At 50.4% G+C, this 13,243-nt stretch overlaps 1 protein-coding gene across 6 annotated transcripts in view; it reads right to left on the bottom strand.

Annotated features, from left to right (window-relative positions):
• LOC144593493 (BTB/POZ domain-containing protein KCTD8-like) overlaps window positions 1–1,246 on the bottom strand; it is a 192,177-nt gene extending 190,931 nt beyond the window's left edge. For 4 of the 6 annotated variants that reach the window (XM_078399152.1, XM_078399160.1, XM_078399170.1 and 1 more), the window contains exon 1: window positions 170–1,246. In XM_078399152.1, coding sequence (XP_078255278.1) covers window positions 170–977 — 808 coding nt within the window. In that variant the 5' untranslated portion in view covers window positions 978–1,246. The remainder of the gene's footprint in view (window positions 1–169) is intronic. The other 2 variants (XM_078399186.1, XM_078399141.1) reach the window with 2 other exon arrangements.
• Between the last annotated feature and the right edge of the window lie 11,997 nt (window positions 1,247–13,243).

Below are 13,243 nucleotides of genomic sequence, written 5' to 3'. Positions count from 1 at the left end.
AGACCCTTCCACAGACTGAGAGTCAGGGGAGAGGGAAACGAGAGATATGAAAAGAAGGTACATAGAACAAATGGATAAGAGCTGTGCAAAAGGACACATCAAAACCGGCAACGGTGGAGCCCACAATAGCCCGTTCAAGGAGAGATGGAGTAAAAGGGTTGCAACTCACGGAAGAAGATGTACTCGGTGTAGCTGCTCCACATCTTGTCGTCTCTGTACTGGTTGATGAAGGTGGCCGTGCCCGTGGAGTTACAGGCCACCATGTGGAATCCCGCCTCTGACAGCCGGTCGAAAGCTTGCTCCAGGTAGGTGAACTTCAGGTAAAACCTGGACGTGTACTTCTCAGGGGGGCGGTCGGGGTCCCGGCTCTCGTTCAGGGTGTCCCCGAAAACCTCCTTGGCCAGTGCGATGCGGCCACACACCATGATCCTGGCCACCCTGCGGAACTTGGCGTCTGCCTGGCTGTCCCGCACTAAGGTGTACGAGCCGCGGTAGCCGATGGTGATGAAGCCAGCCTTCTTGTCGGACGTCCCGCCCTTGGGCACCATCTCGCTGCCCTGAGAGTTGTCCTCCACGTCGCTGTGAGCCCCGTCCTCGGCCACAGAGTCCTGCTTGACCATAACCTTGGGGGCCAGAGCCCTGGTCAGCTCGCACAGCTGGAAGTGCTCCGCTTCCCTCAGCAGCCTCTCCTTCTCCGGGAAGTGGTCGGGAAGCACCAGCTGCTTGTCCCGCAGGTAGTCCAGGATGTACCTGAAGAGGAAACCGTCCCGGTCCAAGAAATAGCGGCCCCTGTTGTCCCGGGGAAGCACCTTGACGCTGTTGTTGGAGAAGAGGTGAGCCAGCAGCGAGTCGGCCACGCTGACCAGGGTGTGATGCTTGGTCACATACACCTGTCCTCCCACGTTCAGCTCCACCACCTCGGGGAAGGGGGCGGCCGACATCTCGCTGATGGGCAGGATGCTGTCGCGGACAGCCATGGCTGTCTCCGGCCAAACCCTTGGGGTCTGGGGACTGACTGACTGACCGACCGACTGACTGTCTGTCTCTGTAGCGCCCAGCTCAGCCCGCGGCCACCGCTCTGCGCATCGCTCTGTCGGCGGCTCCACCTGAAGGCGCGGGCGGGCAGGGCGGGGGAGACTGTGTGTGTGAGTGTGTGTGTGTGTGTGTGTGGGGGGGGGGGAGTGTGTGCGCTGGAGAATAGCCGCCACCAACTCCCAGCAACGTTATACAGGAGTCCAGGGAAGCTCCCTGACGTCACGCCGGCTGCAAGCGACCCCTCGCCTAGACCTGGTGTCAGACAGAGTCAGTCCACACCAGCCTCGCCACTACTGCGCTCCGCGCTGCCCAAGCGCCGCCTGCCCCTGCCCCTGCCCCTGCCCCTGCCCCTGCCCCTGCCCCTGCCCCTGCCCCTGCCCCTGCCCCTGCCCCTGCACCTGCCCCAGCCCCTGCCCCTGCCCCAGCCCCTGCCTCTGCCCCTGCCCCTGCACCTGCCCCAGCCCCTGCCCCTGCCCCTGCCTCTGCCCCTGCCTCTGCCCCTGCCCCAGCCCCTGCCCCTGCCCCAGCCCCTGCCTCTGCCCCTGCCCCTGCCTCTGCCCCTGCCCCTGCACCTGCCCCAGCCCCTGCCCCTGCCCCTGCCTCTGCCCCTGCCCCTGCCCCTGCCCCTGCCCCTGCCCCTGCCCCTGCCCCTGCCCTACCCCTGCCCCTGCCCCTGCCCTGCCCCAGCCCCTGCCCCAGCCCCTGCCCTGCCCCTGCCCCTGCCCCTGCCCCTGCCCCTGCCCCTGCCCCTGCCCTACCCCTGCTCCTGCCCCTGCCCTACCCCTACCCCTGCCCTGCCCCTGCCCCTGCCCCTACCCCTACCCCTGCCCCTGCCCCTCCCCTGCCCCTGCCCCTGCCCCTACCCCTGCCCTACCCCTGCCCCTGCCCTACCCCTACCCCTGCCCCTGCCCCTGCCCCTCCCCTGCCCCTGCCCCTACCCCTGCCCTACCCCTGCCCCTGCCCTACCCCTGCCCCTGCCCCTGCCCTACCCCTGCCCCTGCCCCTGCCCTACCCCTGCCCCTGCCCTACCCCTGCCCCTGCCCCCTGCCCCTGCCCCTGCCCCTGCCCTTGCCCCTGCCCCTGCCCCTGCCCTGCCCTTGCCCCTGCCCCTGCCCCTGCCCCTGCCCCAGCCCCTGCCCCTGCCCCAGCCCCTGCCCCTGCCCCTGCCCCTGCCCCTGCCCTACCCCTCCCCTGCCCCTGCCCCTGCCCCTGCCCCTGCCCCTGCCCTTGCACCTGCCCCTGCCCCAGCCCCTGCCCCAGCCCCTGCCCTACCCCTGCCCTGCCCCTGCCCCTGCCCCTGCCCCAGCCCCTACCCCTACCCCTGCCCCTGCCCCTGCCCTGCCCCAGCCCCTTCCCCTGCCCCTGCCCCTGCCCCAGCCCCTGCCCCAGCCCCTACCCCTGCCCCTGCCCTGCCCCTGCCCCAGCCCCTGCCACTGCCCCTGCCCTGCCCCTACCCCTGCCCCTGCCCCAGCCCCTACCCCTGCCCCTGCCCCTTCCCCTGCCCCTGCCCCTGCCCTACCCCAGCCCCTTCCCCTGCCCCTGCCCCTGCCCTGCCCCTGCCCCTGCCCCTGCCCCTGCCACTGCCCCTGCCCCTGCCCCAGCCCCTGCCCCTGCCCTGCCCCTCCCCTGCCCCTGCCCCTGCCCCAGCCCCTGCCCCTGCCCCAGCCCCTGCCCCTGCCCCTACCCCTGCCCCTGCCCCTGCCCCTACCCCTGCCCCTACCCCTGCCCCAGCCCCTGCCCCTGCCCCAGCCCCTGCCCCTGCCCCAGCCCCTGCCCCTACCCCAGCCCCTGCCCCTACCCCTGCCCCAGCCCCTACCCCTACCCCTGCCCCTGCCCTGCCCCTGCCCCTGCCCCTGCCCCTGCCCCAGCCCCTACCCCTGCCCCAGCCCCTGCCCCTGCCCCTGCCCCAGCCCCTGCCCCAGCCCCTACCCCTACCCCTACCCCTGCCCCTGCCCTGCCCCTGCCCCTTCCCCTGCCCCTGCCCCTGCCCCAGCCCCTACCCCTACCCCTGCCCCTGCCCCAGCCCCTTCCCCTGCCCCTGCCCCTGCCCCAGCCCCTGCCCTACCCCAGCCCCTTCCCCTGCCCCTGCCCCTGCCCAGCCCCTACCCCTGCCCCTGCCCCTGCCCCTGCCCTGCCCCAGCCCCTGCCCCTGCCCCTGCCCCTTCCCCTGCCCCTGCCCCAGCCCCTGCCCCTGCCCCTGCCCCTGCCCCTACCCCTGCCCCTGCCCCTACCCCTACCCCTGCCCCTGCCCCTGCCCCTGCCCCTGCCCCTACCCCTACCCCTGCCCCTGCCCCTACCCCTGCCCCTGCCCCAGCCCCTACCCCTGCCCCTACCCCTACCCCTGCCCCTGCCCCTGCCCCTGCCCCAGCCCCTACCCCTGCCCCTGCCCCAGCCCCTGCCCCTGCCCCTGCCCCTGCCCCTGCCCCTGCCCCTACCCCTACCCCTGCCCCTACCCCTGCCCCTGCCCTACCCCTACCCCTGCCCCTACCCCTGCCCCTGCCCCAGCCCCTACCCCTACCCCTGCCCCTACCCCTGCCCCTGCCCCAGCCCCTACCCCTACCCCTGCCCCTGCCCCTGCCCCTGCCCCTACCCCTGCCCCTGCCCCTGCCCTACCCCTACCCCTGCCCCTGCCCCAGCCCCTGCCCCTGCCCCTGCCCCTGCCCCTGCCCCTACCCCTGCCCCTGCCCCGGCCCCTGCCCCTACCCCAGCCCCTGCCCCTACCCCTGCCCCTACCCCTGCCCCTGCCCCTGCCCCTGCCCCAGCCCCTTCCCCTGCCCAAGCGGCCAGCTCCATCAATATATTTACAAACAACTTTCCGAAGGTGCGTCTTATCACCCCGAGATGCACTTGCAATACCCGACGTGGCTCCTCCCAACTTAAAACTATCCCGACCGCTCCTGTTGTGTCGATTGAACAACACGAAAAGGGCGCAGTTGGTTTTGTAAATCGCCGGCAGTAATAGAGCGATTTTAGTGCAGAACTGTACACACTTACGGCGCTGAGCATCACATTTATAAGAAGATATAAACCCAAATGCTGGAGTAACTCAGCGGGACAGGCAGCATCTCCGGAAAGAAGGAATGGCTGACGTTTCAGTTCGAGACCTTTTTATAAGAACATTTACAAGAAGGGTCTCGACCGAAACGTCGCCTATTCCTTTTCTCCAGAGATGTTGCCTGTCTCGCTGAGTTACTCCAGCAATTTGTGTCTAACACATTTAGTAGGGGACTTTATATTGTTAGATGCAACTTGTATGTTGTATTAGTTTTTAAAAAAAGATTTAAGCTTCGAGAATATTAATCTAGGTTTAAACTGTATGAATACTACTGGATAAATGAATCAAATAAAACGGGGGAAACTTACTGGGAGAACTTAATGTTTTAAATGGCGTGATGGAAGTCCATTGAGTGTAAATATCACGGGTTTGATATAATATAAAATATGCTGGCTGTAATGGAAATTGTAGTTGTTTTATCTGTAAATTGTATATATGAGTGTAAATTCGAGTCTCTGCATCGTAAATATATATGTCTTAAGTGCAGAACGATTAAACAATCTTACTGCTATCTCATTTTCAATTCTGTAAAAATGCACACCGTCACATTATCCACGGTTTAAGGCATATTTCGAACCAGCAACATTGATGTCCGAATGTGTATAACCTTCATATTTCAGATACAAAGGTAACGTGCATGCGTCGATGAGGAAATTGAGCGGCGTTATTCCAGCGTAAGAAACTAAATTGCTCAATTGGTTTTAAACCTAAGTAAGCTGTAATTAACTATAAAATAGTGTATTTACCAAAGTCCAAAATAAAATGACTGCTTAAAATGTTCATTTGCAAATATTTGAGAAATAGTGAGATTGGAGGCATAACGTGGGCTAATTAGCGTAGTCCATCAGAGTTATTGCAATTCAGAAGTAATTCATCAAGGAGCCGTGCAAAGCAATTATTCCGATTAGCATGCCATACCACGAGAGGAATAGCCTTGGGTTTGTGACTACAGGTTGTGCATGGGTTTAGTCCCACTTGAGCGCCAGGGGGTGTGGATGAATTCAAAGCCCATCCCCACACGGGCGAGAGCAAAAACCAGTGGGCGAGTAGACTCGCCCGGGGCTGCACTGGAGCGCTTCTTAGCGTCCGGTTTGAGAATAACACCGGATTGGAACTGACATATCAACGGATTGCGTGATGTGGGGAAAGAAAACGAAAAGTGGGAATGGGAGAAACAATATAGTACTTAATATGGTGAAATTAGGAAAATCGAACATGCACCTTTAAACTGCCAAGGCAACAATTATTGATCTGTCGGAGTGCCACGGGAACCAATTTTAATCAACGTGTAGGAAGGAACTGCAAATGCTGGCTTATATCAAAGATAGACACAATGTGCTGGGATAACTCAGCGGGCCAGGCAGCCTCTCTGGAGGAAAGGAATTGGTGACATTTAGGACGTTTAGAAATTAGGTCACCCATTCCTTTTCTCCAGAGATGCTGTCTGGCCCGCTGAGTTACTCCAGCATTTTGTGTCTACAGTTTTAATCAATATTTTGTTTTAACTTTGCTTAGTATCGCTTTTCTCGCCCTGATTATTTAAAACTGAATTAGTTTGGTTCGATCTGTCGATATTACAGCTGTTAGTACGTGCTGTTAATTCAAATACTACAGCATGAAATAAAAAGGGGATTTAAAAAAAATGTAGGCGCTGTCAATCCAAAATAGAAACAGAAAATGCTGGATAAATGGATGCACATTTTCATATTTCAAATGCTGGAAAAACTCAAGTCAGGTAGCATCAGGGGAAAATAAATGTTAACTGTTCTCTTTTCACAAATACTGCCTGACCAGAGTTATCACAGCATTTTCTGTTTTTATATGAAATAGTCAGAGATCAGTTGAAAACAATCAAGTTAAACAGTTTCTGTGGAGATAGTGTGAGTTTTAACTCTTTCAGGCCTAATGAAATATTTCTATATTAAATGAAATACGTTATCATCAATAACAATAGTTTACCAAATGTATTTAAACTCACAAAAGCTTTAGCAGCAAACACAAACGGAATATAAACAACCATGTGTGACGACTTTGAGTAAAAGGAACAGTGCTAGAGGAACTCAACGGGTCAGGCAGCATCGGTGGAAGAAACGGATAGACGGCGTTTTGGATTAGGTTCCTTCTTCAGACTTCTTCCCCCCCCCCCCCCCCCCCCCCACAGATGCTGTCTGATCCGAGACACAAAGGACCGCAGTTGCTGGAATTTAGAGCAAAACAATGTTGGAGCAACACAGTTGGTCAGGCAGCATCGGTGGAGGGGATGAACAGTCCACCTTTCAGGTCGTGACTTCCTTTGCACTGAAAGAGTAGAGGGGAGATGGCAATTATAAAGAGGTGAAGGAGGGGGGCTAGGAACTGGTACATGATATGTGAATCCAGGTGAGGAGGGCTAGATTGAAGGGTGGAGGGTGGGGGAGAGAGATGTGGAGATAATAACAGAGCCTGGGACTGATCAAAGGTAGTAACTTGGGCTGCAGATGATGGGATCTGATGGGAAAGGAAAGAGTATGGGACCAGATGTGAGGTGTATGGACAGATTGGAACAGTGGAGGGGAGAGGACCCAACAGGAGAAGTGTATGGCATTGAGTGTAACAGTGTGGAAACAGGCCCTTTGGCCCAACCTGCCCACACTGGCCAACATGTACCTCTAAACCTGTCCTTCCATGTACCTGTTTAAAAGTTTCTTAAAGGTTGTGATAGTAACTGCCTTAACTATCTCCTCCGACAGCTAAGTTTGTATGTGATGGGCTGCTGGCATGGGTGGGGAAGAAGTTGAATGAGAAGGGGCAGGAAGTAGTGGGAAAGAAGGTATGAATGAGAGGATCTGGATAGATAAAGGGAGGGATGGAGTGAAGGAGGGAGTGCAAGTTTCCTCTTCAATGTTCATTACGTTGGACTGTAGACTACCCAGATGGAATATAAAACCCTGCATAAAAATCTGTTTACTCTGTAACCAGAAGCTCAAAGATCACAAAACAGTCAGAAGAAATTGTAAAACATAAAAATAAATGTTCTGTTATTACCTGAGTTTAATCTGAGTAAGTGTGAGGAGTTGCACTTTGGGAGGTCAAATATAAGGGGAAAATATACAATTAATGGCATGACCCTCAACAGCATTGATGTGCAGAGGGATCTTGAGGTCCAAGTCCATGACTCCCTGAAAGTGGTGACACAAGTAGATAGAGTGGTAAAGAATGCATGTGGTATGCTCGCTTTCATAAGGTAGGTTTGGGCAATGAGTATAAGAGGCAGGAAGACATAATGAAATTGGTAGAAGTTTGGTTCGGCCACATTTGGAGCACTGTGTACAGTTCTGGTGGTCCCATTACTGGAAGAATGTGTCAGCTTTGGAAAGGATGCAGAGGAGGTTTTCCAGAATGATACCTGGATTAGGGGGGTATTAGCTACAGGGAAAGTTTGGAGAGACTTGGATTATTTTCTCTGGAACGCCAGAGGTGGCAGGGAGACCTGATAGAAGTATATAAAATTATGAGAGGCATAGGTAGGGTAGACAGTCAGAACCAATAGACAATAGACAATAGACAATAGGTGCAGGAGTAGGCCTTTCAGCCCCTCGAGCCAGCACCGCCATTCAATGTGATCATGGCTGATCATTCTCAATCAGTACCCCGTTCCTGCCTTCTCCCCATACCCCCTGACTCTGCTATCCTTAAGAGCTGCATCTAGCTCTCTCTTGAATGCATTCAGAGAATTGGCCTCCACTGCCTTCTGAGGCAAAGAATTCCACAGATTCACAACTCTCTGACTGAAAAAGTTTTTCCTCATCTCCGTTCTAAATGGCTTACCCCTTATTCTTAAACTGTGGCCCCTGGTTCTGGACTCCTCCAACATTGGGAACATGTTTCCTGCCTCTAACGTGCCCAACCCCTTAATAATCTTATACGTTTCGATAAGATCCCCTCTGATCCTTCTAAATTTCAGTGTATACAAGCCTAGTCACTCCAGTCTTTCAACCAAATCTTTCAACATTTTGCAGGATAGAAAAATCAAATACCAGAGAGCATAGCATTGAAGTGAGAGGGGGAAAGTTGAAAGGAGATGTGCAGGGCAAGACTTTTTACACAGAATGCTGAGTGTCTAGAATGCACAGTCAGGGGTTGGAGCGGATACATCAGTGGCATTGGAAAGACTTTTGGATAGAGATGGATATGCAGGGATTGGATGGATATGGGTTATGTGCAGGTAGATGGATGATGGCCTTGGCATTATGTTCGGTGCAGACATTGTGGTTCGAAGGACTTGATCTTGTGCTTTACTCTTCTGCGTGCAATGTTCTAATTCAGTGATTAAAGATTTCATCATTATCTCTCCTCCCCCCACCTCTCTTCCTCAGGCTTTTATGAAGGAATATTACCCAACAGTGCTTATTGTCTCATGCCAGTATCCGTCTTCGTCAGCATAGGCATAGAAATCAACCAAGATATAATCATGAGGAAGTATCATCCAGCCTCCACTTGAACACATGCAGCTGAATTGTCAGAGGTGTTCTTGTATTAAGATATGCATTAATGCATTGATATGACATCTTTCACAATCTCGAAATACCAAGAAATTCAATGGAGCATGTTTAAAGGGCAAACACAAAGTGCGGGTGTAACTCAATGGGAGGGGCAGCACAACTGGAGGATATGGATAGGTGACGTTTCAGACTGTTTAAAGGGCAGTTGTTGTTGTACCGTTACCATAGCTGTTTTTCACCTTGTGAGACAATGAGCCTGATTATATTGTTCCTACCACAAAACCAGATAGGTTCTGGAGATGATGAATTCTCTGACACTGAGTTTATTCAGAGAGAAGGTGAGCTGTTAGACAATATTAATTAGCAGCTTGTGCACACGTGAAAATGAGTTCCCGTTGATATTAAACTCCATTTATTATACATTCAAAGATAAGTGATATATTTATTCAGATTTATTTTATGTATTTGTTGCATTTTCATTCTTGCTTCACCAATTGGCAACATTGCCTGGTCCTGAAATCATGAAACACAGTACATTCGACTGTTTCAAATAATTAATTATCTGAATATTTTCAAAATGCAGCAACAACTCGAACTTCAAAGCATGCATTGTCCTTTCCTAAAGAACCTGAACATTGTTAAGTCTGGAGTAGTCTGTATATTATATAATGAAACAGCAATATTAAAATGAAACACTACGTTTTTCTGTGATATGTTTGCTATAAATATGTATAACATTGTGGTACTTCGATACTGCAAATTAAATATTTTCACTTCACCACACATTTAAAAAGCATTTCTTACAAACACGGAAACCTTGAACTTATCAATGTGTTCATTTGAAAGCCATCAATGTGAAATTAATATTCCATTTGCTTAGCATTTGCTACTTCCTTTCTCTGCTAAGTTTGCAACAGTTATAGATTTTCCATTAACTCAGTGCACATCTATGTAGCTGCAGAAAACATTTACATAAAGATAGTGGAATGATCTTCTCCTGTTTTGAATTTAAAGTTGTTTGTGCATTTTAAATTCTCCTTCAGTCAAAGGCATTACTATTATGTTCTCTATTGCACTATAAAAAATAATTCTCATTATGCTACATACTAACTTAAAATAAAACTGTTTGCCATGACATCTATGTTAGAATAGTTTATGGAGACAGTCAATCATATGTTAGCTAGAACTGGGTGCTGAATAAAGTTTGCATAGTGTCCCTGCTCTCCCCCCCCCCCCCCCATCCTGGCCCAATTCCATTCCCCCTCCCCCCCCCCCCCCCCCCCCCCCCCCCCCGCCCACCCCCGCATTCCCCCCTCAACTTCATAGCCTGCCAGCTTGTTTCTCAAACACACTTGCCACAGTAACTCTGGTCAAGTTGCAACTCAAAAGTATCTTTAAAACTTAAATGCATGTTACCCTTACATATCAGCACGGCTTTGCTTTCTTACAAATTATACCAAGTGAACCAAGTAAATTAAATTAAATTAGTTGGTGAGTTCAGATAATTCTGTTCAAATCAGATTTTACTCTCTTTAAAATCTATTATATTGAATATTAAATGAGAATAAAGAATCACTTATTCATGGATTACATAAATTACAATCCTAACCAATGACGTGCCAACCATTTGGTCTATTTTGGTACACGACCTATGACTGGAATTAATTCATCTCAGTCTATTTGCCTGCCCTTTTCCATGACCACATAAACTGCCATTTTAAGTGACCGAATTTCCTTCAGCCAATAAGTCGATAATCTAATAAACCTTAAATAACATGACATCTAATTTTTTGAATGTTCTAAGAATATGAGAACATAAGAAATGGAATTAGGAATAACCCAGAGGAAGTGGTTAAGGCAGGTGAAATAACAACATTTAGAGGTTTAGAGGGATATGGGTCAAATGAGCTGGTAAATTGGACCGCTCAGATGGGACATCTTGGTCACATGGATGAGCTGAGGGCAAAGAATCTGTTTCCATGCTGAATTATTCTACAAACAACATGGTGCTGGAGTAATTCAGTGGGTCAAGTAGCATATAAAGAGGACATGGATAGGCATCATTTCAGATCAGCACCCTTCCTCAGACTGCCTTCAGTCTTCAGTCTTGACTCGGAACATTGCCTCTCCATGTCCTCCAGAGATGCTGCCTAACCCGCTGAGTTACTCCAGCACTTTATATTGTACACCAGATTCCAGCATCTCCAGTTCTTTGTGTCTACATTACACTGGTCCACTGCAAAATCTCCTCAAAGTATGCCTATTTTGAAGAAGTTCTCCAACAGGAGTTCTGTGAGAGCCTCTTTCACTGCTCCCGCTCTGTGATTCCTACTGCTCTCCTGCTCTTCAACCATACTCTAACAGTCCACAGAAGGGACCCAACCTGAAACGTTGCCTATCCATGTCCTCCAGTGATGCTGCCTGACCTGCTGAGTCATTCCAACAATTTGTGTTCTACACCAGATTCCAGTATCTGACCTCAAGACTGTGTATGATCCCTTCTGTCTGTCCTGCCATCTAGTGGAAGTGAGCATGGTTAACATTTTAACCACAGTGCCACCCTCCTGCACAAACTCCATATCGATTGATTCCATTAACATCAAAAACCTATCAGTCTCTGTCTTAAAAATATTTTCTGACTGAGATTTTTCAGCCCTCTGGGTGAAGAAACATATACTGACCTCAGTCCTGAATGACCAACCCATTTAAAGTAAAGGGTAAGCCATTCATGGTTGAAATTAAGTTAAATCTCTTCACTCAGAGGTTGTCAAACTTTTTAAATTATTAATATGGAAGTATTATTGATTATTGTACATTTATTTGTTGTGTTAATGGGCCTGTAAAGCTGCAGCAAGTAAGAATTTCATTGTTTCATTCCTAGTACATCTGATCATGACATATAAGTGCAGGATTAGGTGATTCAGCCCATCGAGTCTGCACTGGCATTCGATTAAAGCTGGTCTATTTTTCCCTCTCAACCCCATTCTCTGGTCTTCTCCCCATAACCTTTCACACCCTTACTAATCAAGAACCTATGAATCTCCACTTTAAAAATATTCAATGATTTGACCTCCACCGCTGTCTGTGGTAATTTATTCTACAGTTTCACCATCATCTGGCTAAAGAATTTCCTCCCCATCTTCATTCTAAAGGTACGTCCTTTGATTCTGAGGCTGTGCCCTCTAGTTCTAGACTTTCCCTCTCCACATCCACTCTATCTAAGCCGTTCATTATTCAGTATGTTTCAATGAGATCCCCCTTCATCCTGCTAAACTCCAGCGAGTACAGGCCCAGAGCAGTTTAGGTTAGTTTATTGTCATGTGTACTGAGGTACAGTGAAAAGCCTTTTTGTTGTGTGCTATCCAGTCAGGGAAAGACTATATATGATTACAAGCTCCTTCAGTCTGAAGGAAGGTCCTGACCCAGAACATCATCTATCCATTTTCTTCAGAGATGCTGCCTGACCTGTTGAGTTGCTCCAGCATTTTGTGTCAGCATTACATCCTTTTTTAAAATTTTCAACTCCTTTTGAAATTAATGCAAACATTGCTTTGCCTTCCTTCCTAACACCACAACCAGCAAATTAACCTTTCAGGAATCCTGCACCAGCACTCCAAAGTCCCTTTGCACCTCCAATTTCCAAATCCGCTCCCCATTTAGGAAAAAGTATAGGCTTTTGATCCTTTTACCAAAGTACATGACCTTACACTTTGACATACCATTTTTCACTTCTTTGCCCACTCTCCCAATCTGTTCATCCTGTCTATCATTTGCCAGGCTAACCCCATCTCTCTGTTCTAGTTCCCTCTCATCTGCATCATCAGTATGAAGATGGGTCCCAGCCCAAAATGTCATCCGTCCACCCCCCTCCACAGATAGATAAGGTAAATGTCGCACATTGGAATAGATAGGATAAATTCAGGAATGGATAGGCTAAATGCACACACTTTTACCCAGAGTAGGGAAATCAAGAACCAGAGGACGTAGGTCTAAGGTGAGAGGGGAAAGATTTGATAGGAACCTTGGGGCCAACCTTTTCACACAGAGGATTATAGATATATGGAACAAGCTGCCTGAGGAGGTAGCTGGGGCAGGTACTATCAGAACATTTAAAAGATATTTGGACAGGTACATGGATAGGAAAGGTTTAGAAGGATATGGGCCAAATGCAAGAAGGTGAGACTAGTGGAGACGGACACCTTGGTTGACATGGGCAAGTTGGACCGAGGGGCCTATTTCCATGCTATATGACTCTATGACCCTAGGAGATGCTGCTTACATGCTGAGTCCCTCCAGCACTTTGTGATATGCTTAAGGTTCCAGCATCTGCAGTGTCATGTGACTCTCAGAAGTATGTGGTGGGACAGGGATTTTGCCGAATATTATCAAACAACGAATTCCTTCAATGAATTGAACAGCTGGTTGGATTTGAGGTTAACAAGATTATGCCCCTTTTAGCTTGTAAATTATGTCAACACAAGTATTCTTTAACAGCAATGGAAATGGCAGTCTTACGCCAATGCTTTATTTACATGTGGGTTTGTGGGTGCAGCCTGCCAAACAACCCCTCACCGGTATCCCTTTGGCATTTGTGTAGGAAGGAACTGCTGATGCTGATTTAAATGGAAGAAAGGTTTCGACCCGAAACATCACCTCTTCATTTTCACCAGAG

Source organism: Rhinoraja longicauda, chromosome 1 (genome assembly GCF_053455715.1).
Source record: "Rhinoraja longicauda isolate Sanriku21f chromosome 1, sRhiLon1.1, whole genome shotgun sequence".
Taxonomy (NCBI): Eukaryota; Metazoa; Chordata; class Chondrichthyes; order Rajiformes; family Arhynchobatidae; genus Rhinoraja; species Rhinoraja longicauda.
Note: the sequence above shows the minus strand (reverse complement) of the source record. Positions and strands in the feature narration are given on the sequence as shown.